We start from the raw sequence: 20,544 nt of genomic DNA on the forward strand, positions 1-20,544 counted from the left end.
CTTCCTTAACTCCCGGAAGTGTGTGAGGGCTAGAGGTAGCAGAGAGGGGAAATGCACTCTGCATGTGCTCAGAGGCCCCTCAAAATCCTGGTCAGTTCTTCCTCGAGCTCAGATCCCTTCTGGCCCTCTCTTTCTCTTACTCTCTTGGCTCTTCTTTCTCTGGCTTCATCCCTCTCTCTCTCCCGCCTCCCATCTTCGCGTTGCTTCCATCTTCCCCCGAGTAGTCCTCCATCCTTTGCTCTTGGATTCCCCCCTCCCTTCGCCGCTCCCCACCCCCGCGTCTCTTTGATCTTATCTCCCCTCGCCCATCGCACTCCTCTTTTCTCTGCGGCGCGCCCCGTCTGGTATGCTAGAGGAGAGAAGTTGGAGGGCACCCGCGCCGTCCAGTCAATTGCAGCAAGGGCTGCGTGCGGCTCTGCCTCCTCCTCTTCCTTGTCCCGGGCTCCCTGCAACCTCAGCAGCAGCAGCAGCTAGAACAGCCGGCGCGGGGGGCGTGGTCAGGCGGGAGGGGCTGCGAAGGGGCGGAGCTCCCGGCAGCGCCACAGAACGAAGTGGAGCCCCAACTGGCTCAGGACTGAGGCGCTGCTGCTGCGACCGCTGCCGCTGCTCTCAGCCTCCATCCAGAGCCGGGGCACTGATGGGCATCCCTCGCCCCCCTGCCCCAGGCGCCGCGGATCTGAACCCCCAGCCGGGATCCCGCTGCCGCTGCCGCTCGCCTTCGCCGGTGGAATCGTACTGTAAGATGTAGAATGCTCCCGGTGCCGAGAGCCAAGCGGCAGCAGCCTCTCCTGTGGCCCGGGAATGCGGAGCCCCCAGCGCCTCCCTGGATTTGGATGGTCCCGAGCGCGGCGGGGCTCTTTCGGGTCGGGGGCGCCGCTGGGGTGGTGCCCCCTCCTCTGCTGCTCTCTTCGCCACCGCCGCCGCCTCCTCCGCCGCCGCCTGCGCCGCTGATCCAGGGGGTTTCGGGCTGGCAACTTCCCTGCGATCCTTTCCTGCCTTTGATGGCACCGGAGCATCATTCCGCGGTTCATCAGCTTCCCTTTCTGAACGGGCAGGTAAGGAAGGAACCTTTGGCTCTTTGCCTGTCTCCCTTCACCACCATCTGCCTCCCTCCCCCCGCCTTCTTTATTCGTGCTTCTTTTTCTGGTTGCTTTGACAGAGGGTCCTGTTGGAAGCGCACTTCGCTTTTCCTCACTCCCATTGCGCCGGTTCTTTTCCGTGGTGGGTTCAAAAGCGCCCAGGAGAATGCGAAAGGGGACATTGGGAAACTCGTTATGAGCCTTGGGAAACGCGTAAGCTGGTAGTGAAAGAGGTGGGAAGCAACTTCTGTCGCTGTCCGACGCGCCGTGGTGCTGAAGTTCGCCCGTAAATTTCCTCGCTGTTGCAGACGTGTGTCTGCCTTGCTGTTGAACCGCACTGTGTCTCCACCAGACTTTAAAGACAAGACGAGAGGGAAAGAGAGGGAGAGAGACCACATTAACTATTAATACGAAGCTATTGCTAATGCTGAGCTCGTTCCTTTTCACTCTCAAACCACACGGACTGCACATTTCTGAGCTTCATACGTTTATAAAAAAAAATAACACCCAAAATAGTGTGCCTTCCTTACAAGACTGCAGTCCTCTGACATTTAGGGCTCATTCTTTGCTCGTTGTTTTTTTGTTAGTAATGTCGCTCTCACAATTGCACTGGAAGGACACTGCCATAAGGTCTATGCCCTGCTACTCCCTTAATACTCATTCCTGTTGATACCCTAATAAATCCATAAATAACAGGGCTGTGTATTTTACAGCTGTCATTCAGAATGTAGAATTGTTTACCATGGAAAACTCGATAAAAAGAATGGAGTTACATGAGCCTATTGCAGATGCATCCTAGTCACAAACTGGGCAGTGATTTGAAGGCTGGATTTGAGCATTTCTTTTCCCTTACAAATCATCTTCCATACAGTCTGGATCATTGTATAAAGCTCATCTAAATAAAAACTACAGAAAGGTTATTCTAATATTGCAAGCAATGTTTCCTAACCATCTTAAACCAAAGTTATCACACTCTTTTAAAAATACCAGCGTATTGGACCAGCTGGTGTATTCATTCAATGCACTACGCTGTTTTTACAATATTTGTGCCTGCTTCAGAAGGCTTTCCCAAGGTGTAGAACAGGACTGATTTAAGAGAGGATGTGTTGCAACCCCCCCTTGCTATGCCAGGATGCTACCACTAGAGGTATTAAATGTCTAAGAACTTGTGTTTCCCTTCATGTTTAGAAATCTGCAAAATATTTATTTTAATAAAAGAAGAAAGTGGGTGGCTGCACATGAATCTGCTCTTTAGGACTAACCCTCTCACCATCACTTTGAGTTTACTGTGACAGCATCAGCTGGACATATAAAGAAAATGCTAACATAAGCAATTGCATTCGGTGTCATCTGCTCTGATGTTCTTTGATGTTATATGGCAGGCATTAGCTGTTCTTGATCACATATTAATTCAAGCAATAAATCTCATCTCATCACTGCTGGTTATACACACACACACACACACACACACACGTGTGTGGATTGTAAGGCACATTTGAAAGTAGTGGTGGATGATCAGCTTAGAGATTAGCCTTAAGTATTTTTTAATACATGCATTAGATTTCATTGACTATGTTAATTATGGAATTAGTTATGTGTGGTGTTTAATGCCTCTGACATAAATTTGATGCTGTTTCACTTAGATGTTTGAACTCCAAATTCTTTGGATAAATTCCAGTTTCCTAATAAAATGTCTAAGCTAGAAATCTGTACTGGCACTTGATGGTTGTATGTAGGAACAGAGCATAGTGGTGAGTGAAAGACACACTCCAGGACCGAATGAAAATTTATGAACTTGGAGAACCATGGAATTGGATTGAAAGCAATAACATTCCTCTAATTTGGATATACCAAAGGCCCTGTAGTTGCCTTTGATTTGCTATTGCCTGTGTAAAAGCTGAACGATCACTAATTTTAGTGAGATTTTCTTTTAGCATAACAGTTAAATTATGCTGTTTGTCATCCACCTGGCTATGGTTTTAAAACATTTGCTTGATGTCCAACAGTCTTGTCATATGAGCCGCTGCTTATAAAAACTGAAGTTTAGGATGTGAAACAACCACTGCTGTACCTGGGCAGGGACATGACTTGTAGCATCATTCTAGCACTGAGAACTGTCTCAGGACACCACACCAGTGCCGTGCTGTGGTTTGTCATGGCTATATTCACAACAGCCAATACCATCAGATGTACTGCAGCATCAAGCAAAGGTGTTGTGCAGCACAGAATGGGGAGGAAATAGACTATGGAAGAGAGGTCTGCTTGAGGAGTGAATTGGGATGACTCATCTATGAGTAGGATTCCTGCTAGATTGCATCTAAAACAGAATTCAGGGTGAAATGTAGTACTCCATTGAGATAGGTTTCCTGAAATCATAGGCAGACATACTCATATCTACATAGCTTTAGTCAGATTCTAGCTGGTCTCCACTAATTCTTTTCCCTTACCATATTTAATATTAGATGTGTACTAGGATTACAGTCACTCTTCACCATGGTATTGTAGTTCTGAGTTGCTGCATAAGCCCTTAGTAGTAGTAATTTATAGCTGAACTCAGTAAATTTTGAATTGTTTCCCCACCCCAGTGAATTTTTTATGTTTTGGAGGAAGCAAAAGGATACATAAGAATCATATAATGTGTGCTCAAAAGTACATATGAAATAGAAATGAAAACATGAATAATTAACAAACAAAAGCTGTATGGACTAATATGTTAGAGTGTATTCTTACCTTTTAAAAACTTTATTTTAGTGGATGTTTGGAGCCCATTCTCCAGTGATTGGATTTTCACCTTCTTCAAGTGTGGAGTTTGTCCCTCTTTTTCCTCAAGTATACACAACTGCTGCTCCACACCATTCTGGGAAAAGTTGGGTAGAAAAAAGGCTTCCAAATTGCAAGGTATGTTAAAATTCTTCTTCTTCACTTAACAGGGATTGAGATTTTGGAGGTAGAATTACATTACTGTACAATTCATTCATTTAAAATATTGATCTCAGTATTAAACTTCCAAATTGGCTTACAAATTTTGCAATTAAATATATGAATAACAGTGAATTAATAATGCTGTTTCTAACCATCCTGAATCTCAACCCAAAACTATATTTTCCTCCCTGAACCACAAACCTGACCAGAACCTGAGTCATTATTTAAAAGTTTCTGATGAACCTCAACTGGAAGACTCCTGAAATAAAATGAATTTGGCAATTGCCATTGTTGGTCATACTTAGCGTTAGAGCCATTGAAAACAGTGGACAAGTAGTAAGTCTGTTGATTTCAGTTGATGTACTCTGAGTTTGACTTAGTTTGTGATGACCCAACAGAGCCAGGTTACCTGTTCATAATAAGGCCTTATGTGGAAATGGTTCAGTTTGGTTGTGTATCTTTAATGTTTCATTTATTGTTTATGGGAACTTTAGCTATGCTGTAGTTATGTATCTTTTTTCATGCTGCAAGCCACCTTGAGCACTGTTTGAACTTTGGAAAGGTGGTATACAAATAAAACATATGCATATGTATGCATGCATGTAAATGAAGACACTTGATGTGGTTCACTCACTGGCTCACCAGCAGCAGAATAAGCACATAAACCCTCCCTGATGTTAGTTTTATTTTATACATTTTGGAGTGCATCCTGGCTTCTGCACCCCACCCACTTCAAGAGAGCTGGGTCTAGAGACCATCAGCAGCGGTTGGACTGGAGGTATTCTTCAAGCTTCAGACAGAAGCCACTGATGAAAAGCATCCTGTTGCAGGAAAAAAGAGAGGATAGGGTACCATTGTGTTCATTGCCTCCCCCATGTTCCAGTGTTGAGCCAGGTAAAGGTAAAGATAAAGGGACCCCTGACCATTAGGTTCAGTTGTGACCGACTCTGGGGTTGCGGCGCTCATCTCACTTTATTGGCCAAGGGAGCCGGTGTACAGCTTCCAGGTCATGTGGCCAGCATGACTAAGCTGCTTCTGGCGAACCAGAGCAGCGCACGGAAACGCCGTTTACCTTCCCGCCGGAGCGGTACCTATTTATCTACTTGCACTTTGACGTGCTTTCGAACTGCTAGGTTGGCAGGAGCTGGGACCGAGCAACGGGAGCTCACCCCGTCGCGGGGATTCGAACCGCTGACCTTCTGATTGGAAAATCCTAGGCTCTGTGGTTTAAACCACAGTGCCACCCAGTGTTGAGCCAGACTGGGACTAAAGATTCTAAGCTGTTGCTGATTTGATTTGAAACCTAGTCTTTCTAACCTAGATACAAAAAGAATTTATTTGCAGTGGCTGTGACTGGAGTGTCCCCGGGTGCAGAAGTCTGCTAGCCTGGTGACTTTAGAATCAGAGGGAAGTGAGCAGCTTCTTCCTGGTCCAGGAAACCTGAAGAAGCTCTCAGTCCATACATTGAGGAGCCCTTAATGCAGTAATGGGGAGCACAATGTGGGTGGGTGGGGAGGGACTCACTGGAAATGATATTCCACTCTGAGGTGTGCTTGTTTTGCAGGGGCCTAACAATATTTTGAGCATCCTTTATGCCAGGTAGTTAATCTACATAAGTCAGGATCATTACCCTATGTAGAAAAGGAAGATTTTAAGTACTGCTAGGTGAATGGGACCAAGGCCAAATGATAGCAGACTCCAAAAGATTAGAAGATGTAAGAAAGTGGACAGGCAGTGTATGTTTGATCAAAATATTGATAGGGGAATCCCAGCCTCGTGATGTGTGCTGATGTTAGACAGACTGTGTGAGAGAGGTATTTGTGATTTTATTTTATTTATTAAATTTCTATACCACCTTTTATCAAAGTATTACAGGGTGGTTTACAATATAAAAACTCAAAAATATATAACAAAGCAACAAACAAAAACAATACCTCCTCCCACATGCACAGTTTAGATGGTCATAGATTGTTTAATTAGCCAAAGGCCTGGCAGAAGATTAATGTTTTTGCCTGATGCCTAAAGATACATAACAAAGACAGCAGGTTAGCCTCTCTGGGGAGAGCATTCTACAAGCTGAGAACCACTACAGAAAAGGCCAGCTCTCAAGTTGCCACCCTCTGGACATCTTGTGGAGGAGGCATACAAAGAAGGGCCTCCAATGATGATTGCAGTGTCCAGGTCGGTTCATAAGAATAAAACGTAAGGTTCAGCCTCACATTCCATTTCCATCATGGTAAGGAACAATTTATGTGCATTACCCAGATAACTAAATTATGGGGCAATTAATGAATATAATAAAAAATGCAAGGATATAAGAAGATTTTTCAAGTTTGATTCCACACACAAAAAGATCAGTAATAATAATAATAATAATAATAATAATAATAATAATAATAATAATAATAATTTATAACCCCCCCAAATCTGGCTGGGTTTTCCCCAGCCACTCTGGGCGGCTTCCAACAAAATATTAAAATACAGTAATGCATCAAACATTAAAAGCTTCCCTAAACAGGGCTGCCTTCAGATGTCTTCTAAAAGTCTGGTAGTTGTTCTTCTCTTTGACATCTGGTGGGAGGGCGTTCCACAGGACGGGTGCCACTACCGAGAAGGCCCTCTGCCTGGTTCCCTGTAACTTGGCTTCTTGCAGTGAGGGAACCACCAGAAAGCCTTCGGTGCTGGACCTCAGTGTCCGGGCAGAATGATGGGGGTGGAGATGCTCCTTCAGGTATACTGGACTGAGGCCGTTTAGGGCTTTAAAGGTCAGCACCAACACTTTGAATTGTGCTCAGAAACGTACTGGGAGCCAATGTAGATCTTTCAAGACCAGTGTTATGTGATCTTGGCGGCCACTCCCAGTCACCAGTCTAGCTGTTGCATTCTGAATTAGTTGTAGTTTCAGGGTCACCTTCAAAGGTAGCCCTACATAGAGTGCATTGCAGTAATCCAAGCAAGAGATAACTAAAGCATGCACCACTCTAGCGAGACAGTCCGCGGGCAGATAGGGTCTCAGCCTGCGTACCAGAAGGAGCTGGTAAACAGCTGGACACAGAATTGACCTGTGCCTCCATGGACAGCTGTAAGTCCAAAATGACTCCCAGGCTGTGCACCTGGTCTTTCAGGGACACAGTTACCCCATTCAGGACCAGGGAGTCCTCCACACCTGCCCGTCTCCTGTCCCCTAAAAACAGTACTTCTGTCTTGTCAGGATTCAACCTCAATCTGTTAGCCGCCATCCATCCTCCAACTGCCTCCAGGCACTCACACAGGACCTTCACCACCTTTACTTGTTCTGATTTGAAAGAGAGGTAGAGCTGGGTATCATCTGCATATTGATGAATACCCAACCCAAACCCCCTGATGATCTCTCCCAGAGGCTGCACGTAGATGTTGAAAAGCATGGGGGAGAGGACAGAACCCTGAGGCACCCCACAAGTGTCTGAACACCCCGCAGGGGTCTGAACACTCACCCCCACCACCACTTTCTGAACACAGCCCAGGAGGAAGGAGCGGAACCACCTTATGACAGTGCCCCCAGCTCCCAGCCTCTCTAGACGGTCCAGAAGGATGTTATGGTCGATGGTATCAAATGCCACTGAGAGATTCAGCAGAACTAGGAAACAGCTCTCACCTTTGTCCCTAGCCCACTAGAGATCATCGACCAGTGCGACCAAGGCAGTTTCAGTCCCATGATGAGGCCTGAATCCCGACTGGAAGGGATGCAGTATGTCAACTTGAAGGTATCATAAAACTTCCCTGGTTACTGATACTTGGTTGCAACTGTCTTAGATTAATGGGCTTGCTCCACCTCACTGTGCAAATCACCATTACTGTGAGCTTCATATTTGTGAACTGAACCAGTTCCTGAGCTTTTATTGGAACCTGAACTTTAAGAATCTGGAACAGTGTCAGTTTCAGCAGAAAGTAAATTGGAGCCAACCAACCAACCAACCAACCAAACAAACAAACGGAATTGTTTGACATAGATTTTTCCAACAAAACCCAATAGCATTAATGGCATTTCAGATATTGATAAAAGATCCCAGTCTCGTTAAGCTGTTTGAATCAATCCATATGTATTTGCAAAGTGGTCACACCAGACATCATGGAATGCCTCTGGGGAATTATTTTGAAAAATCCCCGTTTCAAAGCTTATGGAAAGCTCTCATTTGAGGAGAAGGCTTCTTGCCTACCAGTTTAATGATATTACCTTTCCATGGTGTAGGGAATGCTTTCAAGGAAGCAATCCACTGTGTACATTCTACGCATAGCAAAGTTTTAGGAAATTAGTGCCATGAGTCTGCCTGCACATTTGGATTAACTCTTCGGTTTACCAAGATATATTAAGAAAATTAATAATGATTTTATTTGTTGTGTGTCTGTACCAAGATTCAGATATATGCACAACCCTGTTTTTAGGAAAGAATGTTATGGAGGAAGTGATATACATGCATCATTTGATATCATATGATTTATGCATCATGGCCAGGGTCAAAAGGACTTGGGCATGCCAAGTGGGTTTGTTGTTGTTGTTGTTTTTAAAAATGATTTTCTTTTTTGAATGTCAGACTTCCATGTTATATAACAAACACAAAGCAATTTTTTTGTGGCCACAAATTTTGTCATTTGATAAACAGAATCCCAGAGTCTCCTCAAAGACATGTAATTTGGATAGTCTTTTAGGGCTCTGTCATTTATATATGAATCAATAGTATCAAAAGTGGAAATGCATTCACATTGGGTATAGTATTTCTCCTAATGAAATAAATACGAAACTTCCAATTTTAATGGAGCAGGTTTGAAGCTTATGTGGCTTGAATACTATCTTGCATTAAAAAAGGTAAGTACCATGCCTGCCACAATTAATCAGCTGAATTGTTTAAAACACCATTGCTCCACTAAAAGGTATCCCTGATTAACTGGGAAGCAGATATATAGATATATAGAGATAGAGATAGAGACCTTAGAGACCAACTAAGTTAGTTATTGGTATGAGCTCATACCAATAACTAACTTAGTTGGTCTCTAAGGTGCTTCTGGTTTGTTTCGACTACGGCAGACCAACACAACTACCTACCTGTAACAAGATAGAGATAGAGATGGTTCAAGCCAGAGGAAGTTATATATGCTTTAGCCCACTGAAACCAATGGAACTTGAGTGACAGTTGTTAAGTGGGGTGGATGTGAAGTGGTGGATTATCTGCAGTTTCCAAAGTTCTACCAGCTTGCAGCAGGCAAGGTAGAAGGCAGTGGGATGGACTTACCTTATATTTGTTCATATATGTATCTTTTTTTTAAAAAAATTAAAAAATCCCCCTATTGGTTGCAGTAAAACAAAATTATTTACCTTGGTTCTTGAGTGCATGGGGAGCCAAATCTTGAGGCTCTCCAGAGAATGAAGGGTCTTTGGGTACACGCTGCAATCTGTCCCAGCTTCTCACTGCATTAAAAGGTTTGTTCCAAGGCCTAATGCCAACTGCCATGGATAGAAGCACCTCCAGTGGTAAATCTATGGCTATGGATATTTTTGTGGGTGTAGCCTCCCCACCTCTCCATGAGTGGAGAGGAACCTCTGCCATATCCTAACCCTCTCTAGTGAGTGGATCTGGGCATTGGGATTGCGCGCTCTCTCTCTCTCTCTCTCTCTGTTTCTTACAGGGCTAAATTGTGATGAAGTTATTTTGCATCAAATCCATTATTTTTTATTATAAGTACTCATAAAAGATGTAGATGAAACGGGAGTTTTCTTTTTACTTGAAGGAAGCAATGCAGTCTGATGATGTTAACTGGTTGCCTTTCATTCTCTCACTCAAGTCTTATTCATTGATCAGTGGATTTATCAGTGAATAGTGAATGGCACAACTGCACCCACTGCAAACAATATCTCAGCTTTATTTTCCATTCCTCTGCCGGTACAATTATTTTCTATTCCAAAATTTTAAGCTATATATTTGTTCTGGCAGTGCTGTTTACAAAGGTTTGACATCCGATCGCTTGGGTGGATACAGAGAATTCAAATAATTAGAAGCTTTTCAGAAAGCCAAGGTTAATCTGATAATGGAGAGTTCCAATGAATGTTAAAGAAGCCATAGCAGTCAATTGAATTATATCATGAGCAATGTTTTTCTCTTTTTCTTTCTCCTCTTCTGGGCAGATTTATTTAAACAATGCATTTGCTCTGGATTCATCATGGATACATCCTGAGGAGCTACGAATCTACCAGGGACATGATAAACCTCTTGTTATGACAAATCAAGTAGCTGTGGCTTTATCTAGGCCAGCTACTGCCCCTAGGCCTCTTCCTGCAGTGGTGTTAACACCCCAGCCTATTCCAGGTTAGTTAAAAATAAATAACTATGTTCTTGAGCTCTATGTTTTCCTTCCTGTTGATCTGTGCAATTTGCAGCAATGTTCTACTTTGAATTCAAAGCTGTTTCTTTTGAGGAGGCTGTATTCATTTTGGTTGAAGCAGGATGCAGATATATGCAGACTCACTTGAATGCCATCCTAGAGATTATTCAGCAATTGAGATAAATCAGGGAGGACATGAAGGGTGACTACATAGTGGCTATCGTGTTATGCAGTTTAGCCCAGTCATTTGCTCTGCTGATAAACGCCCTGGAAACCAAACCAGAAGCTGATTTGACATCAAGTTATGTCTTTTCCAAACTCATTGAGGAGCATCATAGGAGAAATGAATGTCTTGATGGTGAATGTAGCACAGACCCTTGTCAAGGTCAATCTCTTAAGGCTACCGGAAAGCAAAAAGACCAAAGAAAATGTTTTCACTGTGGGAAAATGGGACATCTAAGGAAATACTGCCACAAGTGGAAGTCTGAGCAGCGCAAGCAAGCTCAAAAGAGATTCAATCCCTAAGCAAAGGATGCAAGTGATGCTTCTACAGAAATCTGGGACACAAGCCTCAAAGCTATTCACAACAGAATGCCTCATCACTGGTATGTTGTTTCTGGCACAAGCAGTCACATGTCAAATGCCAAGTCCTTCATTGCATCACTCAATCCAAACAACCAGATTTACTTTGCTGATGGGAACAGCATCACTGCTGAAGGGAAGGACCAAGGCTTTCTCAAGTGTGTCCAGCCAAGGGACAAGTTGAAGCTCATTCCCATACTCAACAAGTTGTATGTTCTTGATCTCTGTGGAAGTTTCTCCATGGCCTACTTTCTTAAGAGTGAAGCGGAATTATTTGAAAAACTGAAGGATTATGTAACATTCACCAGCAAAAAATTCCAGAGAAAAGTGCAAGTGCTTCGCACGGACAAAAGTGGTGAATTTACTGGTCATAATATCAAGCAGTTTCTCAAGAAGAATGACATACAGCATCAAACCACTGCTCTGTATATGCCCTCTCAAAATGGCATCACTGAGAGAAAGCATCACTCGCTAATGGAAATGTCAATGAGCATGCTGATTGATGCTGCTGTCTCAAGGAAGTTCTGGGGTGAAGCCTGAAGGCAGCCAACCACCTACAGAAGAGAAAGCAATAGACACTACACCCTTTAAAAAATGACATTGAAAGAAACCCTGAGTATGCTGTCTCAGAGTTTTGGGGCTGTAAGGTTTATGCCTTACTTCTGCCTGAAAAATGCACCAAACTGCAAAATAGCCAAACTGTAGCAGGCTTGTTGATAGGTTACAGCAAATCCTGCAAAAGCTACAAAATTCTGGATCCTAGTACAAAGTTGCTGTCTTCAACACAGTGTACTTTGATGGGACACTATAACCTGATGTATTGAAAGAGCCAAGTAATTATTCCAATCTAATTCACCCAAGGCGCAAGGTCTGCTAACAGAAACTTCCCTGCACACCACCACTTTATCAGAGGTGAGGCGGCAGTGGAAGTCTCTCGTATACATAGGTTCTGGACACCACCACACATGTTTGCCTCAGCATGCTGAGATGGGTCATGGCATTCCAATAGTCTGCTCAGGGGGGCGGGGGGCACATGTGTTGAGTTAATCTAACCTTCATGTGGCTGTTTTACCACATGCCCAACTCAGCAAGAGCCCGCCGGAATAGCTTAGTTTGCTGTCAAACAAGAAAATTAGCTTTTTAAGAAGCTGAGCCAACTTTCTGTAGAATATTAATTTCAAATGTGTATTTTTAGCACTCAAATTATCCCATGTAGATGGTTATTAACATGGATGGTTAATTGATCCATCAGTTCATTAAAACCAACTTACATACCACAATATGCATGAAATCAATTCCATAAATTTGCATATCTCAGGTACGGTACACAGCTAAGCAAGCTGAAATTGGTTGATTTGTTTGCTGTTTTTCAGTATATGCCTAGAAAGGGCCAGAAGATATATCTTCCAAAGGATAAATCTGGACTTGTATTTTATGGATTCCCCCAAAAGCATACTAATTGGCAGCAATTCTGATTTTTTTTTTAAGCCTCTGAATAATGATAATTAGAGAATGCAATGCATAGTGAACCACTTGAATTTTTAAAGATTGTACTGGTCCTTCCTCCATTTGCTTAGATAAAAAAATGTATTTCAAACAATAACCAGATGGTAATTGCCCTGTCTTATTTTTACAGCTTTTCTTCTTAATGGAAAACAGTATTGCTTTAATGCAATTTTCTTCTTTCTTGTATTTTCCCAGAATAGTGCTACACAATGAGAAGAGATAATTTTCTCATACAGCACAGAGTTTCTTTGTTGGCGGAAAAATGTGATTCCTTGCCAGCTAGCAAGACTTATTTATTCCAATTAGCTTAGATTTTTATTTTGCATTGATACATGTTGGACAAGTTAGATAATTCTTGAACTTCAATGGCTTTTCAGATGTTTTACACAAAGCTGTCTTATCTTCTTGCTGCTCTTCACTATTGATCCGCTATTGTGCCTTCCACTGAAAATTATACAAAACCATAAAATACTCTGCGGCTGGACAAAATAACAGGGCTGTGTATTTATCTACATCTGGATGAGAAAGAGAGTTGTGGTCTACATCCCAGCAAGGATCCATTATTAGGAGTCATTCCAGCTAATGGTCAGATATTACAAGAACACGAAACTGAAATCTATTGTTGCATTTTGATCTTTCTTTTCATTGGAAGAAAAAGAGCAATTGACTTACTGTGAGTTTTTCACATTATAATCTTTTTTAAAAGGGGGTATAATGTGGAAAACGTAGCTCCTTAGGATAGGCCATTATTTTGGTACTAGCTAGTTTGTTGGTGAACTCTATTCATGTAACTGGCAGTCCACTTATTTGGGGACTATATTGTAACCTTTCAGAAAGATGGAAGATGCCTTAGAGGACAAGCTCCTTTTGCTGATGAAGCTGACATAAGTAGTTCACATGAACTACTGGAATACTAGTTGCTGGAAACCACAGGAGGGGAAAATGCTCATGTACTTGAATCTAGCTTGCAAGTTTCCCATAGGCATCTGGCTGGCCACAGTGGAGAACATGATGCTGGACTAGATAGGCAGGCTCTTCTTATGTTCCCATGGAAGGCAAATGGGGAGACGGAAGGCAAGTGAAATATCTGATTGGGAGTAGAAAAGCAAAATTTCCAATAGGAAACTACAGTAATCCCTTCCTTCAGGATTCTGCTAACTTTTAATGCTTTGGTGCAGCAGCAGATTTCACTCTTTTCAGCTGATTTACCTTCTGTGTAGCAGCTTTAGTTCAGGGAGCTTCTGTTTCATTAAATGATCATGCTAGTATGCTATGTTGGAGTTAATTTGATTTCCAGTGGCAGCCATATTAGTTTGTTGCAGCAATAAAATAAAATATAAAGAAATGAATGTCATAATAATGGACTACAGTCTGCTTCATCTGATGCAAGTGGTTTTGAGAGACCTGTGTTAAAGTCAATTTAAAGTTTACAGGAAAGAGATCCCAGAAGCTTTCCTGATCATGTGTTGGAGATTACACAAACTGGACACTGTGCTACTGTTGTTTTATGCTATCAAACTCCTGTTGCTCTGTTACTTTTGCAAGTCTACCAGCTAAACTTATTCCATTAAAGATCAGTCCTGTGGGAAAGGTGGAGTTCTGTAAAAGACAACTGTGGGAACAGATGGGTGAGGCGTAGAGGCCCATGAAGACTGTGCTCCTATATCTCAGAGGGTATTTGTTAGTGGTCCTTTTTTGTGAATGATAACTTGATGATAGTAATGCTGTACAGAAGATTTCCACCAACCTGGTGCCCTCTAGATGTTGATGGACTACGAGTCCCATCACAACTGTGCACTGGTTCTGCTGGCTGGGCCTGATGGGAAATGTAGTCCAAAACACATGAAGCACACTAGGTTGTGGGATGCTGTTATGCAGTGACCAAAAGGAGGTAGATTACTAAACTCTGGTTTGCATAGCTTGCTTGGAATACTGAAGCATAAAACAATCCAGTACACAAAGAACTGTTGATACTAAAATTCTTTTCAATTGTTCTTCTGTGGAAGTTGTGCTGGGAAGATTGCATTGATGAGATACTTATTTGTCGAATAATGTGTGTGAAGGAATGTAATTTCTTTTAGAACAGTTTTAATGTGATTGTCATGACTGAACATATATATGGATTTATGGTGAGAAACAGAATATTCACATAAGGAATTCCACTGTCCATAATTATTAGCATTCCCTCTCTCCCAAGTGGAGTGACAGCTGAATAAATAAAAACAGATTGCTCATTCATTATGAAATATTGAAGGCTGGCAAAGCTCAGATGTCTGATTTGGCAATTGCAAATACCTGGAAGCTGATTTTTTTCCTGTAGGAAAGAGCAATGGGTCAATATACTATGGCAGATAAAATCAGATTTCAGAAACCTGCATAATCTTTTTGTTGACCCAAAGATAGAAAAAATGACACATTATTTTATCACCTAGGAATTATAGGTTATTTCCTTGTTCTTCCCCAACTCTGGTCAATATTTGTTGTTTAAACAGAGGATAGACTGCAAGGCAAAAATAATTTTGTCTGCTTCAGTTTGTGAAGGGTCAAAGGACTCAAGTCATTTAATGATAAGTTAGCAATGTTCTTATTTTATCTGATGTGCCACCTAAAAAGCAGGTGTACATAATCAACCATTCATTAGATACTGCTTCATTTGTCAAGGTCAGCTTGACCTTCAGCCAAGTTACACATAGCCTTTTGATTACTGTGAAGTAGCTTTGATTTCCAAGGAAAGCTACTTCATTGAACTTAATATTTCAAGATGTGCAACATTAGTTAGCATATTTCTTTTCTTCCCTAAAAGCCATACACATTTATTATGCTTTCTGCAGTTCTCGGGAGTAAGTAGTAACATGGCAGAAAGTCAAGGGAAATTGGAAAGCTCAAGGGAAGCTGGAATAATTTTAAAGGAATGGATTGAAGTTATAGGCTTGTTCAGTAGCCTGATTGCAACCTCTGCATAGTTTCTGTGGGATTTGGGGTCCATGCACTGTATTATTATGATATACTGACTGGTGCAGAGCCAGTGTATTTTAATGGCCAGAGAGCAGGTGCAGCAGGTCATTCTATCAACTATTTCCCTATTTGTGCGCTGAGAATAATGATATCTATAGCACCTATAGGTTTTTGATAGCCTGGACTCCATTGTCAGCCACAGCTTGAGCAGCTAAAAGGAGCCAGCTTCCTCCCCCATTCCCTGCAGAAGTAGCACATGTTTTGCTTGCAAAATGTCCTAGGTTTAGTTCCTGGCTTTTCCAGTTAAGACTAGGAATGACTTATTTTTGAAACCCTAGGGAGTCAGTGTAGGCAGTACTGAGCAAAATGGAGCAGTAGCCAGACTTGGTATTCAGTGGATTCTTGTGCCTGGGAGATCTTTTGATCAAAAGGCAAGGTATTCATTGAAACACAGGCATGCACACCCACATATATGACAAACATGCATATATGTGTTGGCATATATAAATGCTGCAAACAGTAAATACATCTTTAAATATCGTTTGGTACTAGTTAAGCTAACAGACTGCCACAGTGTTTTCACACTTTGTAACAGCTATGGAAATCTTTGGCCTGAAGATCTAATTGAGCTTCCTATATCTCCCCATTTGGCTTGTGAGACTGTTTTGGCCCATCCACATCCACCTGCCCCACATCTTATGTTATATATGATGCCAGGTGTGGGGCAGGTAAAGATGTGACTCCCTATCAAAACAGAGAATGGTATTCAACTACGTTTTCCTTTGAAATCAATGAACGTGACCGAGTTAGGCCTATTAAGTCCCATATGTCTGCTCTGAGTAACACTTAGCTGACTACCGCCCTTCATTCTCAGGTTCTGTGCCTCTGCAGGCATCGGTGTTTGCAAAGACAACAATCAGCTGATTTTTGGCACTTCAAAAACCGTGCAGGCAAAGGTAAACTAACCACCTGATATCTTTGTGGCGTAAGATGACTGCAAGGTGGGCAGCCTCACCCACCTGTCAATATTGGCTGAAAGTGGAAGGAGATAGGAATCCAGGCCATTAGCTGGATCTAGTCCCTCAACCCTGTTGTCACATGAGCCATGGAGAATGGGGGTACAAGACTAATCTCCAAATATGTTTGGAATGGTCAAATGAAATGTGAGCCTTGCAAAGTTTGGTAGACACTATCTAGATGCTTTAGATTTTCATAGTTTATGTCATTGGGCAAAAGGAAGTGAACCATAATGTTATAAGTGCCAGTAGCTTTAGTGTTTCACTGTGCACCTAGAATAAGAACTTCATGGTCTCTAGGAGCATGAAACTGTGTATTCAGTCCTCTGTGTGTTCAGTCAGCTTCAGGGATATGCAACATCAGCCCATATGATTTGCAGGCTGCATGAACCACCTGAACTGGCAAGGCCTATTCGTGCAAATTTCTGCCAACACTGTCCTTTCAGCTCCAGTCCCCCCAGTTGAAGCTCTTGATCTCAGGAATGGCACCTTCTAATTAAGCATCTTGATGCAGTTATGTGTACCAGGCAGTCACAGCAACATTTGCTGTCTTGCAGTAATTTTTCAATGGGTCCATGTTTGTATGCATCCCTGGGCTGTTAAGCAGCTGTTGAAGGCAAGTGAGGAGTCTGGAATCTGGAGTCGAGTCTGATAACAAGCAGGAATTGGAACTGAGAAGTGGTCCAGAGGTCAAAGCCCATGGTAAAGGCAGGAGTACAAACCAAAGACCAAGCCTGAAGTCGGGATTAAATATTTAGCCAAAGAACACAGAGGAATGCTCAGGGGCCAGAAAGACCTGCTGCTCAGATATTTTATAGTCCTTAAGAATGTCTTAATTCTCAGAGTGTGCGCAGGCTACAGTTGCTCATTGGTGAGAGAAATAAACTCTTCATAAGCTCAGAGGCACTCATTATTATTACTTCATTGATATTTGTGCCTAGGAATTCTGTGCCATGGATTTACTGAGCTTTTTATGAATATGAATCAGTGTTTCTCCTGTGTATATGATTGGTAACCCAGTACATGAGCCTATGAGCACCAGGTTGACAATTCTCTGTTTTTATCTTATTTCTTGATGTGGCAGATCAGTTGCTAGAGCTGGAAGGCTCTGTGCCCTTGCAATCAAACTGGGTTTAAAGGATGTGGAAGGAAGGAAGGTGGGAGTACTCTCTCCCCCACTATCCGGTGGGCCATCCTGTGTACTTGCTTGTGGCATGCTGGCAATGTGAAGTTGGCTGCGGATGCTTGCTTCACCCCATGAAATGACTGAGAGAGATGCACTTGGGCAGACAGAGAGATAGAGATCAATATATATATAGTGTGTATGTTTGTGTGTGTGGTACATCCCTATGGTCCTCCACACATTAGAGGGCAAAGTATGTAGTACTCATAAAGACTCCCTGTGAGATAGAGGTCACATTTACACCATACATTGCACATGGCTCCCTGCCTCCCCAATAATCCTGGGGATTGTAGTTTATTAAGGGTTCCTGGAACTGTAGCTACAGTTCCCTGGATTTAAAGTCACAGCACTTTGGCATGGTTGGAATACAGCATGTGGTAAATTAATATATATCTGGTAACACTATGATTTCCAACATAATACAAACAGGTAATAAAAATCAATATGGTTAAAAACTGAAGGAATGTTTATATTTTGTGAGTCCCTTTAGTATTATAAAAGACTTTACAAGCTTGCATTTATGGATTTGTGAATTTTTAATTGATTATTACTTTGCATGTCTCAGGATTACAATATTGTGTTCAAAGTGACACACTGCTGATTGCCATTTTATAAGTTTCTAATTTAGTGCATCCTAATGTAGCTTTGCCAGGAAACAAGTGAGCAGAGATGCAAAGATCTACATCCTATTTGGGTGGTATCATTCATAAGATTATAATCGTGTGTAGCCAGAGAGAATAACCATTTTGCTGGCTCCGAACCCAGGGAGCAATATTGCTCTTTTTAAACACAGGTGACAAGCGAGTCACTGTTTGCAACCTTAGCATGAAGGATGCTTTTAAATTCATGGTTCTATAAATATTTTTTTCTTAATGCAAAGGTCTAGCTTTCAGCAAACACCATTGTTATGTGACATTCTCATACTGAACCTTAAAATAATTAAACCACTTTATCAGAATGTGCACACAGTACAGGCCAAGGGAATCACGTGTTTAAAATCCCCTTGACCTTTATGTACAATATTGAAAGGACAATGAATAATCATGATCACTTCTGAATGATGTGCCTGTTCCTGTCTGCCCATTTCTAAGGCTGAGCAAACAATCTGATCTAAGCATCTTCCTCCAGATACATTTCACTTCTTTCTCCAAGTCTTTCCAATTCCCCATTGTCTGCCTGGATTTTGCATTCAATCCAAGTATCTGCTAGTAAAAGTTCAAGGCTCAAATTCTAGGCATGATGTATTCTAGCTTCTTATGAATTGAGAGCATAGTGACGGCTGCAAAGCTCAAAACCTATCTCTCCCCCCCCCCCCGACACAAATATATAGGGATCCTGCGCCATTGTTGACATTGCACTTTGGTTCCTTTATTCTCCACATTAGAATCTACAAATCATTTGAACTGGCATGCTCACTCTTAAAGCAGAACATACTGAGACCCACTGAAACAAACATGCATGCCTATAAGCCCATTTTGCTTCATGGAAGCAACTGACATTATTGCATATTTCATTCATTCCCATTTACCTCAGTGAGATCACTCTAAACAGAGACAGCATGCATACATGGAAGTAGTCCCCAATTAGGTGTTGCTTCTGAAGAAACCTTCCTGGCGTGGAATGGCCAGTACACACAAACACACATACACGTTGACAATCCTTTTCATATGTTGAAGAAGTGAGTGAGCATGCATCTTCCATTTCTGCTCACAAAAAGGATAGCCAGCCCAGGAAGTATATGTTGGTTGACTCAAGCTGTTTGTGAAACCAGCTATGAGACTCTACTTGTCAAAACCTACTCATTCTGAAGCAGCTAAATGAATTAGGAATGTGCTGAATCCCCCAGAGAGATGTCACCACCAACTGTTTTTGCATCTTTTAACATCCTTGTACGTTTTGCCTGCATAGGACCCTCCAAATTGGCTTTTGAAATCTATGGAGGTGAATGCAAATACTTTGAGATCAAAACATGTAGCATTTATGTACTTGTGAAGAAATAAACATGCTCTTGATCACTTCTGGTATCTACAAGAAAAGGTGACATCTCTATCACTAGTATTGCACTGAAAGCATTTCCCAGCCAGCAGGACCACAGCAACGTGTGCCATTGTAAAGAAAATCTATCTGTTTTCATCAGAAAAAAGTATCTGCTCTGGAAAGATCAATGGACACTGCACATTCCTTTATAGTACTGCTAAACTGAAGGCAGAAGCAGCTGTATTGTGGTAGCTCAGAAACAATCATTAGGTGACCAAAGTGTAAGAGTGTGTGTGTGTGTGTGTGTGTGTGTGTGTTCATGAAAAATATTTTAGTGCTATTTTAGTGCTTAAGAATTACTAAAGTTGCCAAAATGTCAGAGAGTTGGATAACAACAACTTAAATGATAGTACTTTTTAAACTCTGCAGCTTATGGTTAGCTAAGTTTCAGATGTTGTAGACTACAACCCCCCATCATCCCTGGCAAATACCCATGCTGGCTGGATCTGATGGGAATTGTAGTCCACAACAACTAGAGAGCACTATGTTAGCAATCCCAGTGGTAACTTCTAAGCCACAGACATTAATCTTTTGACATTTAAGACTGCAAACATTTTAAAGTTGAGATGTTTCTGAGAATTCATGAACCAGGGGTGGAGTGGTTCTCAGTTTTGTGCTGCACAATCAGAATTAGGGATGAGATTTTCCTCATCTGAATTTCTCCCCAGATTTTGGTATTCTGAATTACTGGGCATTATTTCAGAAGTGAAACTAATGCATCAATAATTATTCTCTCTTCCAAAAACACAAACAAACTGATTATTTCTTAATTTTGTATTAATAAGGACCATTCCACACAAACACTTTGCCACATTTTTCAGTTCAATTCAATGAAGAGGTGATTGAGACTGCATGGCTCTAGCCTAGGATAAATGCATATCTCAAGCAAGGCTCCACACACACTGTCATC

At 41.9% G+C, this 20,544-nt stretch overlaps 1 protein-coding gene across 2 annotated transcripts in view; it reads left to right on the forward strand.

Moving 5' to 3' along the window:
- Positions 1 to 377: 377 nt before the first annotated feature.
- Positions 378 to 20,544, forward strand: part of TCERG1L (transcription elongation regulator 1 like) — a 176,018-nt gene continuing 155,851 nt past the window's right edge. The window contains exons 1-3 of one of the 2 annotated variants that reach the window (XM_081863278.1): positions 378 to 1,055; positions 3,831 to 3,977; positions 10,159 to 10,339. In XM_081863278.1, the coding sequence (XP_081719404.1) occupies positions 750 to 1,055; positions 3,831 to 3,977; positions 10,159 to 10,339 (634 nt within the window). In that variant the 5' untranslated portion in view covers positions 378 to 749. The remainder of the gene's footprint in view (positions 1,056 to 3,830; positions 3,978 to 10,158; positions 10,340 to 20,544) is intronic. The other variant, XM_081863277.1, reaches the window with a different exon arrangement.

This window comes from Podarcis erhardii, assembly GCF_964252035.2.
Source record: "Podarcis erhardii genome assembly, chromosome: 5".
Lineage (NCBI taxonomy): Eukaryota > Metazoa > Chordata > Lepidosauria > Squamata > Lacertidae > Podarcis > Podarcis erhardii.